This window comes from Haemaphysalis longicornis, unplaced genomic scaffold (genome assembly GCF_048455015.1).
Source record: "Haemaphysalis longicornis isolate Haplotype H1 unplaced genomic scaffold, Haemaphysalis longicornis Haplotype H1 scaffold_5, whole genome shotgun sequence".
Classification (NCBI taxonomy): domain Eukaryota; kingdom Metazoa; phylum Arthropoda; class Arachnida; order Ixodida; family Ixodidae; genus Haemaphysalis; species Haemaphysalis longicornis.
The window spans coordinates 183,600,794-183,620,348 of NW_027526385.1; the positions used below are offsets into that span (position 1 = coordinate 183,600,794).

The 19,555-nt window shown below is 50.7% G+C and overlaps 1 protein-coding gene across 3 annotated transcripts in view; it reads right to left on the reverse strand.

The window, feature by feature from the left end:
* The window catches only part of LOC144138864 (spermatogenesis-associated protein 20), a 501,846-nt gene extending 482,375 nt beyond the window's left edge, over positions 1 to 19,471 (reverse strand). For 2 of the 3 annotated variants that reach the window (XM_077671362.1, XM_077671364.1), the window contains exons 1-9: positions 19,021 to 19,295; positions 18,041 to 18,181; positions 11,581 to 11,645; positions 9,109 to 9,263; positions 8,532 to 8,678; positions 6,682 to 7,101; positions 5,192 to 5,371; positions 3,782 to 3,991; positions 2,020 to 2,212 (exon numbers count right to left, since the gene is read on the reverse strand). In XM_077671362.1, coding sequence (XP_077527488.1) covers positions 2,020 to 2,212; positions 3,782 to 3,991; positions 5,192 to 5,371; positions 6,682 to 7,101; positions 8,532 to 8,678; positions 9,109 to 9,263; positions 11,581 to 11,645; positions 18,041 to 18,181; positions 19,021 to 19,172 — 1,663 coding nt within the window. In that variant the 5' untranslated portion in view covers positions 19,173 to 19,295. The other variant, XM_077671363.1, reaches the window with a different exon arrangement.
* Positions 19,472 to 19,555: the final 84 nt, after the last annotated feature.

The window sequence follows — 19,555 nt, forward strand, 5'->3', positions numbered from 1 at the left end:
CGCATCGGGGGTAGTGAAAAAAAGGGCCCGTCTCCCCGCCCATCTCCCCGCGAGGGGGACTCGAGTAAATGCGTCGCATAGGGGGTGGGTGTATTGCGTTAACGTTTAGGGTTTGGGGAGTTGGTGGTAGTGAATGCGCTGTATCAGCAGCTTCTTGACGTAGTTTGAATGAGTCAAGGATATAAGGTGTGTTGCTACCCTTTCATTCTGTGTCGGTTTTGTGGCGCAGTGGGAAGAGCAGCATGTACCTCGCGTTCCGCCCACAGGTAGTGAATGCGTTGTATCAGCAGCTTCTTGACGTAGTTTAAATGACTCAAGGATATAAAGTGCATTCGTAGCCTTCCATTCTGTGTCGGCTTTGTGGCGCAGTGGGTAGAGCACCATGCACCTTGCGTTCCGCCCGCAGGGTCGTGGGATCGAAACTAGGCGCCGGTAAGTATTATTTTTTTATATACTGTAGGGGGAGGGGTGCGGACCTGTTGTTGAGAGCGAGGAGGGTAGCGTGATGTGGGAGAGGAGGAGTGGGGGTGAGGGCGCACCTGGAACGGCTGTTGCGGACGCCGAGGCACGCCAACGCTGGGTGACATCGTGAGTTAAAGAAATGCTCTGCATTTAAAAACACCGGCTGCACGTTACAGCTTCACCGGTTAACGACTTGTACGGAGGGCATGGGCAGATTTGTTTTCAGCCTTCCATTCACGCCATCAGCAGTTTTTATCCATGGATGTGTGTTGCTGAACTACCGCAAGCTAATCTGATGTTCGAGGCACTTCAAATTATCCCGCAACAATTCGATGGAAATAAATAATGTCCTCACACCTCTCAGAAGCTTGCTCTGCACTTTTACACCCTGCACTGCAGAGATTCATCCTGTCCACGCACTGTGCGTGGTAACCAGTCGCTCTGGCAGCAGCACCACCTGCCATCACTGCCACTCCAGATGGCGCTTACTACCGAGCAATCAGAAAGCACTCGGATGACATCCTGCACCCAGCCACTGCCTAGCTGCACTGCTGCCCCAAACAACGCACGCACAGCGCGTCTGGGGAGACTTGAGGCTGTTAGAAAAAGAGGAGGCGTGCTCTCACTAGGCACCATTAGCTTCTAGTTAAAGCAGACTACTAAAGAACTCTGTGGTGCTACGGGCTCATACTAAGGCGAGGATCGGGAAAAGGAAGACTTTGGAGTTGCCCTCCATAAAGCTCGACTAGCTTCAAAATGTCAAACCAGTTCTAAACCCTCACTTAAAGGAGCACTGACACGGAATTTCAAAGCTGGGATAACTACGTAAAAGGCCTCCTTCGTACATGGGGATATGTCCCGGCAAGTTTCAACGGTAACCGTTCAGTATAACATTTTTAAATCAATTTTAATCTTTGCGAGCACAAGAGATCAGAATGAATACCCCTTTGCAATCAGCATCAGCATGACACGATCTGCTCCTCCTTGTGGTCCCAAACTGCCAACGTGAGGGCTCCAGTGACATGGCCAACATGCTACATGTCATGGTATTGGGACTGACATCACGCTGCCCGGCGCATGGACATGGTGGAAACCACGGCCGGCCTGGGTGCACGCGAGCGTCCGCACCGGGAGTGGTGCGACAGAAACGGTGACGTCAGAAGCGCCCTCCTGTTGCGGTGGCTGCCTCGGTGTTCGTTTTTGTTGAAATCGAAACTTACTTGAGTAAACGAGGCTGTAAATAATTATTTACGCTGCTAATGACTGTCTAGTGCGCCATTCTATGATTAGTGGGCTTGTAGAAGTGAAAAAAAAAAAAAAAAACCAACATGATAATTTCCCGTCAGTACTCCTTTTAAAAACTCAACGCCCAGTCAATTGAGTGATCACCACGTGTATTATTATATAGGTGAGGTCAGCAGTCGGTCACTAACCTGGACTTCTCTCCCCGACAAACGGCGATATCACATACCTGAATCATCGCAAGCCCCCCCTCAACAAACGGAAAACCACAAACAAGGCATGCCGGGGACAGAGAGAGAGAGAGAGCCAACTTGCCGTTCCAGGCGGTGACAAACTTGTCGTCAAGGTGCGGACGGGGACGGCGGCGACGTGCCTCCAGCATGGTCTCTGCGGCCCGCTCCAGCAGTGCATCGAGCACCCCTTCCTCGAGGCCAAAGATGGAGGCCACCGACTCCTTGGTCTCGCGCACAATCAGCACATTTTTGTGCTTCAGCTCCTCATGCGGGTCCTGGGAGGAGGGCACAGGGGCTCCGGTCGGTGCGAGCCGGGCCACCGTCAGACGGGAAATCAGCACGGACTTAGACGAACAACAGAAAGGCTGGAAATACACGACACAGTGGTGTGCCAGGTATTTCCCGCCTTTCTGGTGTTCGTCTAAGTTCAGGCTGACTCCCATTCGATCCTGTGGCAAGCATTGGGAGGGCATCGTTTCACCTGGTAGCAATGACGCCCATACTTTTGATCACTCCCAGTGTTTTCCTCTTTATTTATTCCGTGTTCCCCTCCCTAAAAATGACGGCTCACCACAAAATGGTTTTAGTTGACGAGCCAAGCCCTCATCACCAGCCACTGTCTGGTTTTTCTGCTGGAAACCGGACGCTTCATTAACGTTTGACCACAGTTTCATTTGCAAGCGCTCCCAACATAGCACCTACAGTCAACAAAGTCTCTTAACTGGAATTTTCAGATAATTACAAGTGAAGTGCTGGTGCCGGCAATTTTTCTTGCAATCCAATGGAAGGAATCGGTTAATGATTTGAAGCCACAGCCAATTATATCGGTCAACTGGAAGTTACTTCGAAGAAAAAAAGCACCGAGGTGACTGTCATTTCTCAATGAAATTCAGGATTTTCAGGTGCCAAAACAGCACTGCGCTCTGCACAATGTCAGCGCCATAGCAACTGAGGCAGTGCAGATAAAGAGGCAGGCCACTTGATGCTTGCGCCGGCATACGCAGCTCCCTCTTCAGAGGTGCTCAACTTCCTTTGTTAGGCACCGTGTTCTGTGCGCACATTGTGAAGTCAACACTTCAGGCCTCGATTTTAGCGATAAGTCTCAACTACCAGGGCAACCTGTCAGATGCTCAACTTGATGATGAAAGTCAGGTTTCTGAATGCAATCATGAAGGGAGACTTGTTCCGGACTAATGAAAATGCTGTTATTGTGCGCTTCATTTAATTGGGAGTTCCGTTAAAAGGGGGGACAGTGGTCTTGAGGACCGAAAATTTGCTAAAAAAAATATATATATATTTTCCGTATTAATTTTATTTGCAGTCCACAGGTCCCAAATAATGTACCTGCAAAATATTATAATTGTACCGAGAGAAGCAACACCCCACCAGATGGCGCTAACACGTCACTGGGCGAGGGATTTTTTTCTCCTCTATCGTCGCTACTTCCCTTGTCGTAAAAATAAATCAACAATACATCCACAATTGAATTTTAACAGAATTTTTGGACATCTAAACGCTCGTTCTTTTATCTTACGGTTCCCAATTTCTGACCCCTGCGGCCGAGACAACTCACTCGGCGAGCCGGTCCCGGTAAATTGTGTTTCGGGAGAAAGTGCGTTCGGTGGTAAGTGCCACTCCGGTTTCCCGGTTAGCTGCGCCTGAATGACATCTTAGCCGAGTGCACTCTGTGGAAGTGCCCTTAAATAGGCCCGTTTGACAGGGTATAACTGAGGCCTGTCCCCTGGTGCAACAAAGACGCAGACAGTGTGGAGGGGACATGCCTGAGGTTGTCCCCTCACCAACTTGCCAGACCACTGCCCCTCTCCCTTCCTGGGCGCACCCACCTGCAGGCCGTCCAGGTTGCCACCGGCCCTGATGTTGTAGTAGCGGCACACGACGTCGGCCACCGTCTTCCCGGGGCTGCTGGGCAGGGGCTCGGTGAGCAGGCGACGCACCTCGGCCTCTTCCCAGACGCAGAAGGCGCCCTCCCTCTTCGAGGGGGCCCCCTCCTCCGGGTACGAGTCCGCGTCCTCCGCACTGTAGAAGCCCCCGCTCTGCACAGGGAGGGCGGCAGGGAGGGCGTCACGCCCCGCCCTCCTCCTTCGAGGGCCGCCTCGTCCACACCGGGGCCTGCCTGCCTGCCTGCGACCTGTGACGGCCCCCCCGCTACGGACCAGTCATAGCCAAGCAAATCCACACAGCCACCGGGCCCTGGCTCACACCATCCCTGGGTTAGCCAAAGCTAGCCTGGGTGGGGGCAATTACGGTCTGTTTTAAAAGGCAGATGGCTCGGCGGGGAGCGAAGAATATCAGTGGAGAAGTAAAACCACCGACTGCGCTCAACAATAAACACCCCCTGGGGCGTGCAGAAAGATCCACAGATAGGCCACGCAACGCGGATAAAAGACACTCTCCGTGGTGTTTTCAGAGGCAGAGGCATTCATATGTGTGCTCACTCGGTACAAGTGTGCCTGTGGCCAGTGAACACGGCTTCGATTCCTTCCACGGATACAAACGGGACGACACTGCACTGTCCACCCGGGGTGAGACCTATACAACAACAGCACTGCTCCTGGCTGAAATGGGACATCTCATGAACCTACGAATTTGTTATAAATAGTACTCCCCAACAGACCGGGAGAAGGCAACAAGATCGCAATGAATTCTGCCCACATGGAAACAACAGCAATAGCGGCAACACGCGGGACTTCTGTGCAGCCTTCAAGTGACATCGGCAGCAGATGCTTTCTCCCAGGGACCTGCCTGCCTCCTGTTCTGCCCACCCTCACTAGGGTAGCTGTGAATGAGGCAACGCTTCCAGCCCTTAGAGCTCACTCATTTCTCATGCAAGAGTGCACACGCATAAAAAGTTGTATCTGGTGCCCAGTGACAGGGCCAGAATGCGCACTTTCTGCTCGACGCGTATGCCAGCCACAATGGGCCGCTTAAGGAACTCTCGGAAGCCCAGGGAACTTGACTCAAAGGCTCACTCGGGACCTCACTCCCACCCCAACGGTCCAGCACTCTTCAACTCCTTCAAAAACCCAAGACTGGTCCCCGTCTTGCATCTCACAGAGATGTACCTGAACTTGCCCTCTCCCCCTCCCCCGTCAATGAGAGCACAGCGCGTCGCTCATTTTAAGAGCATGGTCTCCCCACTGCCCCGTGTGCATGCGGCCGCTGCACAAGCAGCGAGCCCCACCCGGAGACGAGACAGAGAGAGAGAGAGAGGGAGGAAAAGGGAAAGAAGAGACCGGGTGGCTGAGGTCGCGGTCGACGTAGCGCAGCACCCCGCGGGCCACGTCGGCCAGTTGCCGGTCGCCCGTGCACTGGTACGCCTCGGCATAGGCCCGCGCCAGCTGCGCCTGGTCGTACAGCATCTTCTCAAAGTGCGGCAGGTGCCAGCTGGCGTCCGTCGAGTACCGGTGGAAGCCCTGCAGTGGCACACAGAGGGGGGAGGGGAGCTCACACCAACAACCTCAAGTGGCAGGGGGATATACAGGGAGGGGAAACACCCCTTGCGATGGGTGTGGACGAGCGACCAGATAACGTCACAGTGGGAACCAACGCGGACTACGAAGCTTCGCAGCTGCTATGACGAAGGAGAGGGAGCGGCACCTAATGGACGAGATGATAAGAGGTCACATTCCACTCCATGGCTGCGTAGCGGAATGCCGATCGCAGTGGCTGTGTAGTTTCTTCTCCCACGACAGATGCCACTAGCTTAACCTGCGCCAAGTGCTTGTGACGTTAGCTGGCCACCCTAGGAAGCAAAGTTTCCCATGGCCACAGGCTAAACCATGGCCACGGGTTAGCCTAACACCACCTGGCCTTAAAGGAGCCATGAAGACAAAATACAAGTTGGGTTTATCAGAAAGACCGCTTAGTCCCGATAACAATGATACCAATATCACCGCAATCTTCGAACAAATAACGGAGATATCAAAGAAAACGTGGGAAGCAGTCGCGACCCCCTAGCAAATTTCCCGCAACTTTTCTATGACGTCACGGAACCTTGTGCGTGCAATTGGCGGCCGCCTAACTGACCTGTCGCGACGACACATGACTGGACATGTGTAATGGGTCCTCTAGTTCCATTTGACCGCATCACTTGAATGCCAATGTGCAGTTAACGCACCGAAAATTATGTTTTATTGTTGGCCCGTATGACGTCTTCTTGCTCATAACACGTCACTGTGGTGCAAAATTTGAAAGTTTTTAAATACTTCTTGCTTTTTTTTTTCCTTAAAAAAAACCATCTTTTGTGGCTGTAATGGAGCTGAGTGAGATACTGAATCCTAGTTCTTTCAAATTGAACGAAGTTGTATTTTCTCTTCATGGCTCCTTTAACGAGTGCATAATGCTGGGCGCACTTCGATTAACGTTGTAGCCTATACGGGGGCACCCAGTCGACAGATGCGTAAGTGTGTACGCCTCCACCGTTAATGAGCTGTGCTACTGTGAACTTGCGTTTCAGGCTGGTGCAGGAAGGAACCAGCAGGATCACATTTTTAGTGCACCGCACCTTGCTGCCTGGTACCGTTGCTTGGTTGTCCAAGTAACCGAGTGAGCGAATGAGACACCGAAGAGGGAAAGAAAACGGGGGAGGAGCGTCTCGCAAAGGAGGGGGGGTATAGAGTCTCCTCCCCGTACGCTTTCACCAGACGCTCATCCGAACCACGCTGGGGGTTCAAACACAATTTGCAACACGCTCGGCGGCGGCGGCCACGCACTTCGAACGCACCTTGGCGATGTGGTCGTGCATTCCCCCGCAGGCCATCATCATGAGGGTGTGCACGGCCATGTCGAGGGCCTTGTCGGCCGCGTAGGCGAAGCCCTCGTCCCTGGCCGGGGCGCCCCTCTCCCCCGCGCCGCCCTCTCCCCCCCCGGACTGCAGGTGCCGCAGCAGCGCGCGGTGCCGCAGCAGGAAGTTGAAGTTGACGCACTGGGGGAACTTGGGGGCCCGGCCGAAGCCCCCCATCACGCCGTCGTAGGAGCGCTCCAGCATGCGGAAGCACACCGAGGCCACGTGGACGGCCGAGGGCCGCGCAGCCGGGTCCCCGCCGGAGGGCACGCTGCCGAACGTGTGCCGGTCGGCGGCATCCCGCAGCATGTCCACGATCATGGTGCCCTGCACCTCCAGCCTGGCTCGCTCCTTCTTCCACTGCGCAGCCAGCCAGGAAAAGGGCAGGGTTACAACCCTTCATCTGAGACTGCGGGAAAGGCAGCCCTGTCATCTCAAGAGTCCTCGCAAGCGCCCCTCTTCACTGTTGAAGTTGAGGGGCAAGTGTATTGGTGTGGCCCCTAGCTAGGGACAAAAAAAAATCCGCTAAAAATTTACTGAGTAGCACGACCTAACAAAATAAAGCTTGCCTTTCACAGCAGGAAACATCAAATTAGTTGATGTTCACTTATCTTTTCGCAGTTTTCAATTTATGATTCATGGCAGCAGCCACAACAAGCGCTTGAGCCCTACTTCAACGTTCTGCCGACACGTGGCAGGATAGTCAACTTTCCCTGCCACGCTTGCCCCTGTTAGCTGCTGCTGCTGCCCCCCCCCCCCCCCCCCCCCGGCCTACAGCAACTGGTACTCTGCCGTATTCCATCCCTCATACACCACCAAAGAGAAACGAAAGCGTGACCTGCCTTCCAACAGGTGGTCCCATTTATTCGCTAATCCTGAGAACCTTTGTGGGCAGTGGAGAACTGCTCTCGCAGTAGAAGTTGCATGGTTAAGTACAATACAGACCTCGTTCTGGATGGAGCACTTCCGGACCAAAGTGACAGGTGAGAGAGATCAAAGGCTACTGAGGAACAGGACGACGCAGTCTCAAGAAGAGTCTGCTGCCACAATCCGGTCCCTCATCATACTCTCTTCCCACTAGTGCAGAGCAGGACCAACCACCGTGGCCTCACACCAAACGAGGGACACCGCTCCCTTAGCACGCAACCATACAGTCCCGCAGGCACTGCCTTACCTTAGCAAGCACACAGGTGGTTGGGGCCTGCCTTTCTGTCGCACATGCACCAAGCAGTGTGGCAGAAACCCCTGAGAGGCATGGAGGGCACAAATCAACATCAGGCGGTCTGTTCTGGACACTGCAGGGGCACCTAGACGCGGAGACATTACTAAGGGACCCTAGAATCAATGCAAACAGCATTGCAACAGGCTGGGAAAGAAAAGCTTTCCTTTCAATGCAGAAGCATGAAATGCCTCGTTACACAAAAATACAATGTGTGTTGCTGGCGTGGCCTTAAAATGGTTGCAAAAATGGCTGACAGCACAAGGAGAACAAAAGAAAATTGCGTGAACTTAGGTGTGGGGCTCTGGCCCGGGGCATAGGGAACACAAGTCCAGCACACATTTCCTCCACCATGGCCCAGCTAAAGGTTGGCCTAGTGAATGTGCCTTGTGCCCCTCAACCTAGAAACATGCATCAGAGATGTACCAAGTCCTGTAGGAGTAAGCTAAGTTAAGGGAAGGGGCTCTTTACAATCGCAAAAGTACGGCAACTGAAGGCTGATCAGTCGATTAACTCTTTCGTGACTTTTCCGTGGCCATGAAAGAGTTCATCGGGGATCGGGGACACTCACCTGGTCAACGAGGCTCAGGATGAGGGAGGTGAAGCCCGGGCGGCCAAAGTAGCGGTCGTCAGGCGGGAAGTAGGTGCCCCCCACGACGGGCCGCAGGTCGGGGGTCAGCCACACGCTCATGGGCCACCCGCCGCCCCCAGAGGTGGCCTGCACAAACACAAAGGGGGCACTCAGTGGGCCACCCACCCGACGAGACCCCCATCGCAGGGACGGCCACTCCAAGCACCATCACTGTGTGCGAAAGGGAAAACCTCCCGCCTAGGCTGTGCACAGTCCCATTATTTACACAGTCCAGCGAGGTTTCCCACTTCTGAAGCATATTCTGACTGCCCTTTAATCGCGCACTCCCAATTCCGCATCTTAACTGAATTACAAACGATTCCCCCGACAGTAAGCTACTAGACTCGATGATGCTTCGCAGTGTGGCAAGAACGGAGCTTGTACAAGCCCCAGAGAGAAGAAAGGAGAGCTCTCGGTTGACAACTTGCGAAGCTGAGACAAGCTGCCCCAAAATGAGCCCAGCTAGAAGACGAGCAGAGGCAGCCAGCCAGCCAATAAGCGGTGACCCTGGTCCCACCTGGATGAAGTGCATGTAGACGCGGTCGATGTCGGGCCTCTCCTCGCGGTCCACTTTGATGTTGACAAAGTGCTCGTTCATGATCTTGGCAATCTCCTTGTTCTCAAAGGTCTCCTTCTCCATGACGTGGCACCAGTGGCACGTCGAGTAGCCCACTGCAACCAGGGAGCCCAGGCTGAGGGGGCGGGCTCAGGCACGTAGGCAGCAGCGTTTGTGGCTCTTTTGAACATACAAAGCCCTGAAGAGGTTTTCTAGAAGTTTCACGTCAATTGCCACAAAACTGAAATCTCTCTGCCCATGTGAGCCTACCGTAAAAAATTTGATTTTTACAAAAGTCCAATGGCAAAGCAAATACATCAATACGACTGCAAAGGAGGAAAAAAAAAAAAACTCATCTTGTTACCGAAAAGGAACACAGACGCAGCAGACGACTTTGCTTCATTCAAAAGATAACGGAGATCCCCGCACTACTTTCATTTCTTGCAGTTGTCCAGCTTCGGTCACCAAAGGTAGCCCACATCAAACCTGACACATTTGTCTTTCTACTACAGCTGCTTATATTCTGAATGAAGCAGCCTCTAGGGTCCCTTTCAAGTTGTAAAAACTTCACGCAACGCCTCGGACCAGGGGTGAGACAGCTGAATCAAGTTTGGGAGCAGTTTTTGGAGCAGCAAAATCTCGATTTTGGAGCAGAAGAACCTTGGTTTGGAGCAGTTAACGATATTTTTTATGTCACCTTAGGTGCCCAAAAAATCAAATTTTTGGCAACTCGGGGGGAAAGAGCACTTTTAATCGTTTTTGAATGTATATAACAATGAAACAGCCTCTTAATAAAGTTTTTCTACCAGAATATCACGAGGTACCAAATGCACTTCCTTTTACAAACCATTTTTAAATTCTTAGGCCCTATGTATATATAGATAACATGGAGTTCCGTTGAAAATATCAAGTTGAAAAACTAAGCAATCGTAAAGCATTTTTATTATCATAGGAATGCCTAAATTATTATTTTTGTAATCCCAGACTCGGCTTTAATTAAGCACAAATGTAGAGCCACGGCAAAAGTTGCGCAAAGCGAGGTGACAGTCGTCGCACCCCACCAGCTTTCCCATATCAAACACTAAGGTGCACGTTCACTACGATCGATCGTAATTTGAGTAACGTTGATATGTTTATCCATATCCCTTTTGGCATTAAATTTCACTTCAGATTGATGAACCATTATTACTAGCGTGCAATAATAGCCCGTCCCACTATCGGACATTGCTTGAACATTTTGCGGCGATGTAGCCTGCGCCGCCCCTTTTGAAGTGTCGACCGCCCCATTCACGCCACTTGCAAGCTCGCTGTCAAAGCCAGCAATAACTCCGCGTTTTATAGCAACGCAATGAGTCAGAAATTTCACTTCAAGCGCGAACCACGCCTGAAACACGGTGAATTCGCGGGCACCGCGTTGCTTTCTATGAACTCCACCTTTCGAGTGGCGCAACTTCCCGTAACAGATCAAACTAAATCTAAACCTAGCCACCCCCATAACCAAAAGCACGGTAGAAATCTGCGGAGAGCGGTCTGCCTGAACTAGAATGAACTAGCCTGAACTACGAGCAACTGCTTCGCCCTCTGGCCATGTTTTCCGATCCTCACCATACCAAGATGGCGGCGCCCCGTACACGTACGTAATGTCGTTCCAGAGATACGGCGCTCAGAAAATTGCCGTTTTGTCCTTAACCTGAACAAGTTTTGTCGCCTCAGTAAACATTAGTATTTTTATACAGGACTTTGCAATGATTTTCGATGGGAAAGCTTTAAAAACATACAGAATATAACATGTGCAACCCGACATTGTGTCTTCCGAAAAAACTATTTCGGGTACCGTTTTATGCGAGTTTTTTATTGAATGATCAGTCAATTAATTTTTACAAACAGCATCATCTTGGGGGTAATGGAAAATTATGTGGTCAGTAAGCATTTTTCCCCACTGAAACTGATGGGGGCGTTAAAATCGTTGGCTCTCAGACTGTTTTGGAGCAGTTTGGCGCAATTTTACCAATTTTCAAGCTTTTGGAGCAGCCTGGCGCAGGAAAACACATTTGTATCAAATCTGCGCAATATGCGCAGCTGTCTCACCCCTGCCTCGGACAAAAAAAAACATTCCCAAACAGTTTTGCCCAATACAGATATATGAGCTGTTCTCAGGAACGATGGGGCAGCGCAGTGCATCCTTTACAGGAGCTGCCCGCCTCATGATGAGGCTGAAACGGGGCAAGGGATCAACTGCGATACTCAAAATTTCGAGTCACTAGGAACTCCAAGCATTACGGATCCAACCCAAGTGACTCACGCCGTCATCAATTGGATTCGAAACTCAAACATCTGCCCAGCCCCAACTTGAGCCCTTGTAATGCACACTGCCAAAAAGACCCGAGGCGATAGAGTGATTGAACAGGGGAGGAGCAGGAGAGTTTGGCTTACCAGAGAGGAAAATAAGCTTTCCCTCGGCTTTAGCCTTGGCGATGGCCTCCTCACCCCATGGATACCTGCAGGCACAAACGAACAGTGCACCTTGACCACAAAACCCTCTAGCCTGCAAACCTGTCCCCTGCGACCAGCAGTGCTTTTCAAACGCAAACTTGCAGAACTTCAAACGCGGTGACAGAGTCTTGGTGCTTGTCAAATAAAGCGCTCACTCCTCATGTCAAGCTCAACAGAAAATGAGAAAGGTCGGCTTTGCAGCCACAGAGTGAGTATGGTTGGGGAAGACACTTTCAGGCTTCAAACACTGGCAACTGTTGACTGGCTAGTCCAGGCTTTCCACAAGGCACCCAAGGCAGGGCAGAAACCGTTTCACGCTGCTATCCCCTCTGGATCATTTCTCGATCCCCACTCAGCCCAATATAAGTGCTCGGCTGCTGTGCATTCTACGGGATGGCACGTCAAATGTGTACACTCACAGTGGAAATTAAAGGGAAAAAAAGAAAAGCCAAATAGTGATGCAAGCAGCGTGCATGAAAGAAGAAGGATTTTTAGCCCTTCGGGCCTGCTCCTTGTCACCGTAGTTTGCTCACTGGACCCAAGTAGAGCCACACGGCCTTCCGTCGTGGCGGCTGTCGTTGCGGCGTAACCCAGAGGCTTCGAAAGCCAAGCGGTTTACATAGTCATAAGCGTTCGAAACTCATGAAATGCTGGCGCTTGTCATACATCTCCTCGAAGTTTAGCGCAAAGAAAACTGCAGGTGCATTTGAGGCAAAATACGCCTAATCAACTGCCAGCCCCACGTTCATTTAGTTAGGAGCGCTCGTTGGGTAGGTTTTTACGACAGTACGCAAAAAAAATGCAACACCAGCACGTGAGGGAGGAAAAGCAAGCACAAAAAGAAAAGAGAACTCCCGCTGGCACAGTTTCAAGCAGGGGGCGCACAAGTGCCGTGAAGGCGGGAAATTTGAATTGCATTGGGTGGTGGCAGTGAGCGGATAACGGCGCCACCACCCATTACGGCGAATCACTTCTCTGCACTTCCGACAGCTTTCACATTGAGTGGAATGGCTTTATTTTTTTTTTTTACATAATCTATCATATGCTACACAGTTAACCAGTGAAAGTCTGCTGTTAGCTACTCAGCAGCCACCCAAGACCAGGTTTAAGACAAGTTTAATGCTAACTTTTGAAGAATTCACAAACCGACTATTTCCTTGAAGAGGTTTCTTGCCCACTGCAGTGATGTATGTTCAAGTCAATATCGTAATTAAGAGAAACATGGGTTACGACTTCAGCTGAACGGTGGCACTGTACTTTTCAATTCAAAAGTAACAAAGACTTCAACAACATCAGATGGCCTACATAAAAGCGTGAAGGTTGGCCACACAATTGCCATATCAAGGAGATGCCTTTTTGGCAACCCCACACCCCAGTGCACATAACCACTGCCTGTGATTGAAATAGCCCTTGCATGTGCAATTATTTCGCAGCCTCCTGGTCAGAAACAAGCACAATATAAACCTTAAAGGAGCCATGAAGAGAAAACACAAGTTTGGTTCATTCGAAAGATTGCCTCGTTAGAACCATAACGACACCACTTATAACGCAAACTTCGCTCAAATAAGCTACATAATTAGGAAAAAAGGAAATGACCATGCGACCCACCAGCTCATTTTCCGCAACAGAACCTGTGATGTCACTTGGGAATGCTCTGCGATTGGCGGAGGCCGGCAAAAGCAAACGCATGTTAGGCAGGGCTTACAGTTTGCATAGCGAGCTAAATGCCCGTGAAACATACTGCACATTCTTTTTATGACAAAGAACGGTGGAGTAAACGGTTGAAGTTCCGAACGAACACGCAAGCGTGTGCGCCAATGCGTACGAAACTACCGCCTGGCCGAACTCGACATCTCGCCGTCGCGCAGACGAATTTTCGGGTTCGAGGCGCTCTGACCTTGGGGGAAAAATGCGGTAAACACCGCGCATTGACGCTCGTATCTTTCTGGTCGAAGCAGAGAGCTCGTGCGAACGGCTTTCCATACACGACACCGGCCAACTGGCATAAGCGATACTGCTACTGAAATTGAACTATTATTAACCGTAATAAAAATACGGCACATATGTACCAGTCTGTATTCGTCCGTCGCGACGGGGCTGACGAGGCAGCGGTGCCGACGGCAGGCCGTTCGTCTGTTGTGGCTATCGCGGAATGGTCGCTTTCCCGTCCACCGCGTATCCCACAACTCTTGCCGCTCGTGCACTTAGAAGCATTGAGCGTTGAAGTGGTGTGAGGTTGTTAAATGCAAGCCCGAGCTCCTCGGCGATAGTTTTGTTCTCCGGATCAGGCGATTCCATGACTAGGGCTGCGGGTGCACTAGGTTTTACTAGTATTTTTAAAATGGCCGCCGTCTCGGTGGACTCCCGCGTGTGGGTGCTATATGGAGTCGACATACTAAGTACCTGTTTCATGGACCGGCTCTATGACGCCATTGCACACGTCACGGAATGTTCAATTTTAGCGGGAGATTTAAAATTTTGGCTTAAATTGCCTTATTTCTCAGTGAATAAAGCATCATTTGCTTCCGGGAAAGCGCTTGGGATACTATGAAACACCTAATCTTTCGAATAAAACAAACTTTTGTTTTCTCTTCATGGCTCCTTGAACACCGGGCATGTGGAAAACATCTACACAGGTACTTGTGAGGGTGCCAAACCTTACCAACAGGTGCACCTCCATGAAATGAGATCTTTCAGATTTAACCCTTTGTGGGTAGAATTTTTTTTTTGCCAAATGCGTACCCCCAGGGTCGATTTTTTTTTATTGCGGATTTAAATTCTACGGACGAATCTATATCGAGAAAAAAATAATCAAAAATTTTTTTCAGTGACCGTAAAGTGACAAAAAAATCATTTGTGTTGTTACACACACGTGGTTTATTATGGCGTTACACAAGAAAAATTCTAAATAAAAAAATTCCCGCGCCTTCCCGCGAGGGGAACACGAGTAAATGCAGAGCATTGGGGCCTCAGCACTGATTGAAGGCAGTGTTGCTTCCATCGCTTCTCCCGTGATGCTGGAGTAGCAGACACGAGTAAACGTGGGCACGAGCGTCAACCAAGGAAGGAAGGAGCAACGCAGTGACTGAAACACGACCGACCGCTAGCCGCTATATTTGCAGCACGCGCAGTAGAGGGAGAGCAGTATGGGGGGGCGCGCCCTTCTAAGCCCCACCGCGCTGCTATCACGCACCTGCTACGCCGAGACCGCGACGGAGCGAACGGGCTGACTACGGCGCATGCGCGCGCCAGCTGCTGTTGAGAGAGAGGAGGGAAGGAGAGGCGCACCTGCTGCGGACGCGGAGCTGTGGACACCGTCCGACGCAGGAATAGGCGAGGCTAAGAAATGCTCTGCATTTAAAATGAGGGAGTAACAAGCCGTCACCTTGTGAGTGAATCAAAATCAGATAGACATCTGTTTCGCAGCGCAAAAAGCGGGAAGCGCCTGAAGGACGATACCGAAACCAGCTCCTGCGCGCCCGCGGGCGCGCGCGGCCGGATGCGAGAGCGATAGATGGCGCATCGCTCATAAAATACAAAAAAAAAAAAAAAGACACGAGGAAAGAGTCTCATCAGTTTTGCAGGCAACCTTGGTCTGTGGCAGGCGCAAGAAGCGAGAGGCGCTCGTGTACCCGGTTGGCGGTAGCCGGCGCGCCGCTGAAGTAAATCATAAAAAAAAAAAAAAAAAAAGCGCCATCGGCGCAAGCAAAAAATTTGACGTATTTCCGAAGTATGGCAGCACATGCCAAGCATGAGACGTTGGCGAAAAAGGCGCGCTTTTTAAAGATACAAGCGATGCCGTACATGTACGTCATTTAACCATTTTGAAAGTGTTTGCCGATGCCGTACATGTACGGCCGTGACCCTCAAAGGGTTAAACCAGGCCACAATTCCACCTGGACATGCACCAATCAAGCCTGCTTTGCGCAACGTCCACTGCTCTCAAAGCAACAATACTCAAAAAAGCCTTTAATCCTTTTAGCCAGCACCAAATATTTAAACATGGAAAACTCCTGTTTTCCTCTCCATCCACTATCTTAATGCAAAAGCTACATGCTGTTCAGGGCAGACATGTGGAGACTGGTTGCAACCACAACCAATCACGCAAGGCTGCCCAGTTTCAATTTGTGGAAAGAGCTGCAAAAACTGACAGCAGGGATGGTAGCAACATTATACAGTATAAAAGTTTCCAAAGATCAACCAAAATTTAAAGTTCTTTACGGAAACAGCCATTGACTGCACACAGAAGGTTGCGATACACAGTAGGTGCATAGCTGAGGAGATATCGTAGTTTTGGACTGAACCAGGCCCTCGTTATTAAAGCAGCACCAATGTGAAGGACTCCAAACATAGTCAGATCATGTATCACTCTTTAAGCTGCTCAAAATATGAACCCAATGCCACCTGAACACCATCAATGTTATGGCTGTCAGCACTGTTGCAAGCACTGCTCTGGGTCAAATTGTGGCTCAAATTCAGACTGCTCATGCGAATAGCTTGCTCCGAGAAAAAACGTGGTACCACTGATACAAATGAAAATCAGAGGTTGCGTTTGTTCTATTCAAGATCCACCTAAGCCTCGAGTGTACAACTTACGTGTGGTCTGTACTCAAGTGCCACATGCACAGAATAAAAAAGCCTATATTAAAGCCACCAAATAAGTGTACAATACAAGCTGACCCCAGCAAGAGGTCTGGGGCTTATAGTACACAACTCTAGCAATTCAGTAGTCATTGGCCACCTTGCAAATGCAATGCTAGCTGCCTTTGATGCCCATCAGCTGGACAGTCACAGGTTTTGCACATTCCAAGGGGGCAGGCAAGTTTTTGGAATCGCCAAACCACAGAGGTCAGACTTGTTCTTTCCCAAGAGTTATTGAATGCCTTTTTATACATTGTAACCCTTTAATGGGTTGCAACAGTCAAAGGCGCTGAAGCTATTGCCTGCACATCAAGTTTGTGTACTCTGCCGCCCTCCTTTTTTTTTCTTTGTGCTCAACGGAGCATTTGGAAACAGCTTATGGTGCAACGAAACTGTTTGAGGGACTCCATTTGGTGCCGCATGACTATGATGATGTTATTTTGATGGCTGTTCCCTTTGCAACGGGTGGAACACAACGTCCGGAAAATTTTTCTGCACGAGTCCTAGCCTACAACGCCACTCCTCCTACGTCCTTTTACAAACCAGTTCTCAAGACGCCGTTTCACCCCCTCGGTGGCCACTACCTGCGTTTCCCTTCCCATCGCTACTCCATCTTTCTTCACTCTTGGGCCGCCCCCTGGGGTTTGGCTTAGCTCAAAACCCAACTCCCGCTCTAGTGTGGTCCCACTAGGCTGGTGGGGCTGGATTGCCTTAAGGCGCAACCACATGCACGCGTAAAACCGACGTACTCGCGCAATGACGTACGCCTGCATCGGCATACGCCGCAGCCTTTACGCCGGACGACGACGTCGGAGAGGGCGAGTAACCACATATCGCCGCAACGCGCGCGTAAACCAATGCGCCGCGCAGTGTGACTCGACTACTTCGGCCTCGGCTTCTTGGCGACCAGTTCAACTACATTTTAACTCAAATAAAGCAAATAATGCCTATTCTCACAAAAATACGTATATTTAATACAGAAACAACTAAAACAGTTCATGGGACATTAAAAACGTTAAGGATTAGTATACATACTTGGCAGGCACAAAACCCTTCCGCTACGTTTGGCGTAACCCCAACTGCCTTGCTCCCATAGTTGCTCGTTGCTTCGCGTGTTCTGTCCGGTTGTTTGGTCACCGTATTTTACAAATTACTTCGTTTTATCGCATAATGAATGGTGAAGTTAGCTTATTTATCAATTCACTGTCTTGTTATGCGACCTGACCGCCGATAACATCACCGCCAGAGGTGTACATCAACACCGTGCGCCCGAAAGTTTGCGCCGATGTCTGGCGGGCTCTGACTTGGGCGTAACAAGCGCGTACCAATGCATTCAGTGTACGCCGAAGTACGCCGGTTTACATCGTTGCGCGAGTACGTCGGTTTTACGCGTGCATGTGGTTGGGCCTTTACAGTGGAGCACAAAGTGCTCTAATGTCTCCTCCACTTCACACGCAGCACACCACACTTTGCCCTGCCTTCTGCACTTGGCCCACCACACAGCAGTTCCCGAGCGCGCCTCGAACAGCAGGGAGCTACCATGAGAGTTATCACAGAACTTCTCCCAGCTGATCGTTTTTCTGCGTGCACTGTAGGTCCATAGTGCGAGCTTGGCGCGAGCTCGCTCCTCCCAGATCCAGGTCGCCGCCACACGCACCCGCTCACGTAGAGCCCATAGAGCCTTTGACAGCTACCGTGGTTTTTACGCATTAGCTACAGCATTCGCTAAAAACATCGCCCTCAGCGCTGGTTGCCTCACCAGTCCACAGGGTTGCTGGCATGTTGCAGCAGGTACGGAGACTTTTCATCCGCAAGCCGGTTGGGCTTTGCAGCACCTGAAGAAGGCGTTGTGGAAGTAGAAGCCATCCTGATGGCAGAAAGCAGCTGCTGTCCTGAGCTCCTGCGCAGACAGTTGGTGAGGTTAGGGTCAAATACAAGCGTTTTTCATCAACAAACTGGGACACAAATGCGGCTAACGGCGACAGCACTGAAATGAGCTCGCTTCTGCCCTGACGACACTAAATTACTTAGATGTCATATCGTTACCTTTGCCTTGGGCTCTCAAAAGGTGATGGCAATCGAATACATCAGTAGACATCTCGAATGCACTATGCACACCCTTTGACAACTACCATGGTTTTTATGCATTAGCTACAGCATTCGCTAAAAACATCGCCCTCGGTGTTGATTGCGCTAGTGTGCGCCACATGTGCCCTGAAGAAAAAAATTCTAAGAGATGTATGTAAAACTCTGAAGCAAAGTGAATCTGCGCACGTTGCTCTCCTAACGTTTCGACTGCAAGCAAAGTCTAGGAGACTGCAGTCCGTACACGCAACGGCTAAAAAGTCGGCATCGAGAAAACAGCGCGCCGGCGTGTTCGACGCTAGTGCAGGTCACGACTGGCCAGCTCAAGTTCTGCGCACCAAAACCTCGTAGTGCAGGCGCTCGGCGTGAACTACAAGACGCCGGGCAAGCATAACACTCACAAGCGAAGATTTTTGTACGCTTTAAGAAACCGTCTTGAAAACTATAAAACGCGCGACATCGCGGCAGAAATTCGGACGAACTCCCGGGCTTCCCCGAGACGCAGGCCATGGAGCGTTCCAGCGTTCCATTCAGGCCCGCATCGAAGCGGGCATCGTGAAAGCGTCCGGGCGCTTAGAAACGGCTCGCGTGCACTGTAAGCGTGCAAAAAGGTGGGAAAATGCAAAGATCGTATGAATGGCACGATGCAGGTACCTGGCAAACTTGCTACCGTTCCCGACGGATCCGACGCAGCGGCAGTAGAACGCTCTACTCCGAAGCGCGTGCAGCTCAGACTGCCGACGCACGATCGACTTGACACTGTTGCACGTGAACAGGGCCGACAAGCGGGCTCGGCAGGAACTCATTTAAACTCCTGTGCATCGATGATAATTCTCGACGAGCCGTTTGTTTTGCAAAGCCGCGTCCGCTCGCACGCAGCGAGCTGGAAATAACAACAAAAACATTGAACGCGGGAAAAAAATGCCAGCTCTTACCCGAGCGGGGGAAACCTAGGGAGCGCAGCGAGTTGACAAAACGACGGTGTTAAGACTGGTTATACCGCCTTGACAGTTGTGTTGTTACAAACAAATAATGATTAGTTTGCGTTATAAATCAAAACCGGTTAACCCTGACAGTTTTTGACAAGTAGCTCGTTCAGTTTGCTTCAAAAAGTGCTTCTTTTAGAAACTTGACGTATGCTTGACGTCACAAAAAAAGGAACCAAAAAGGTAAAATAAATAGTATCAAT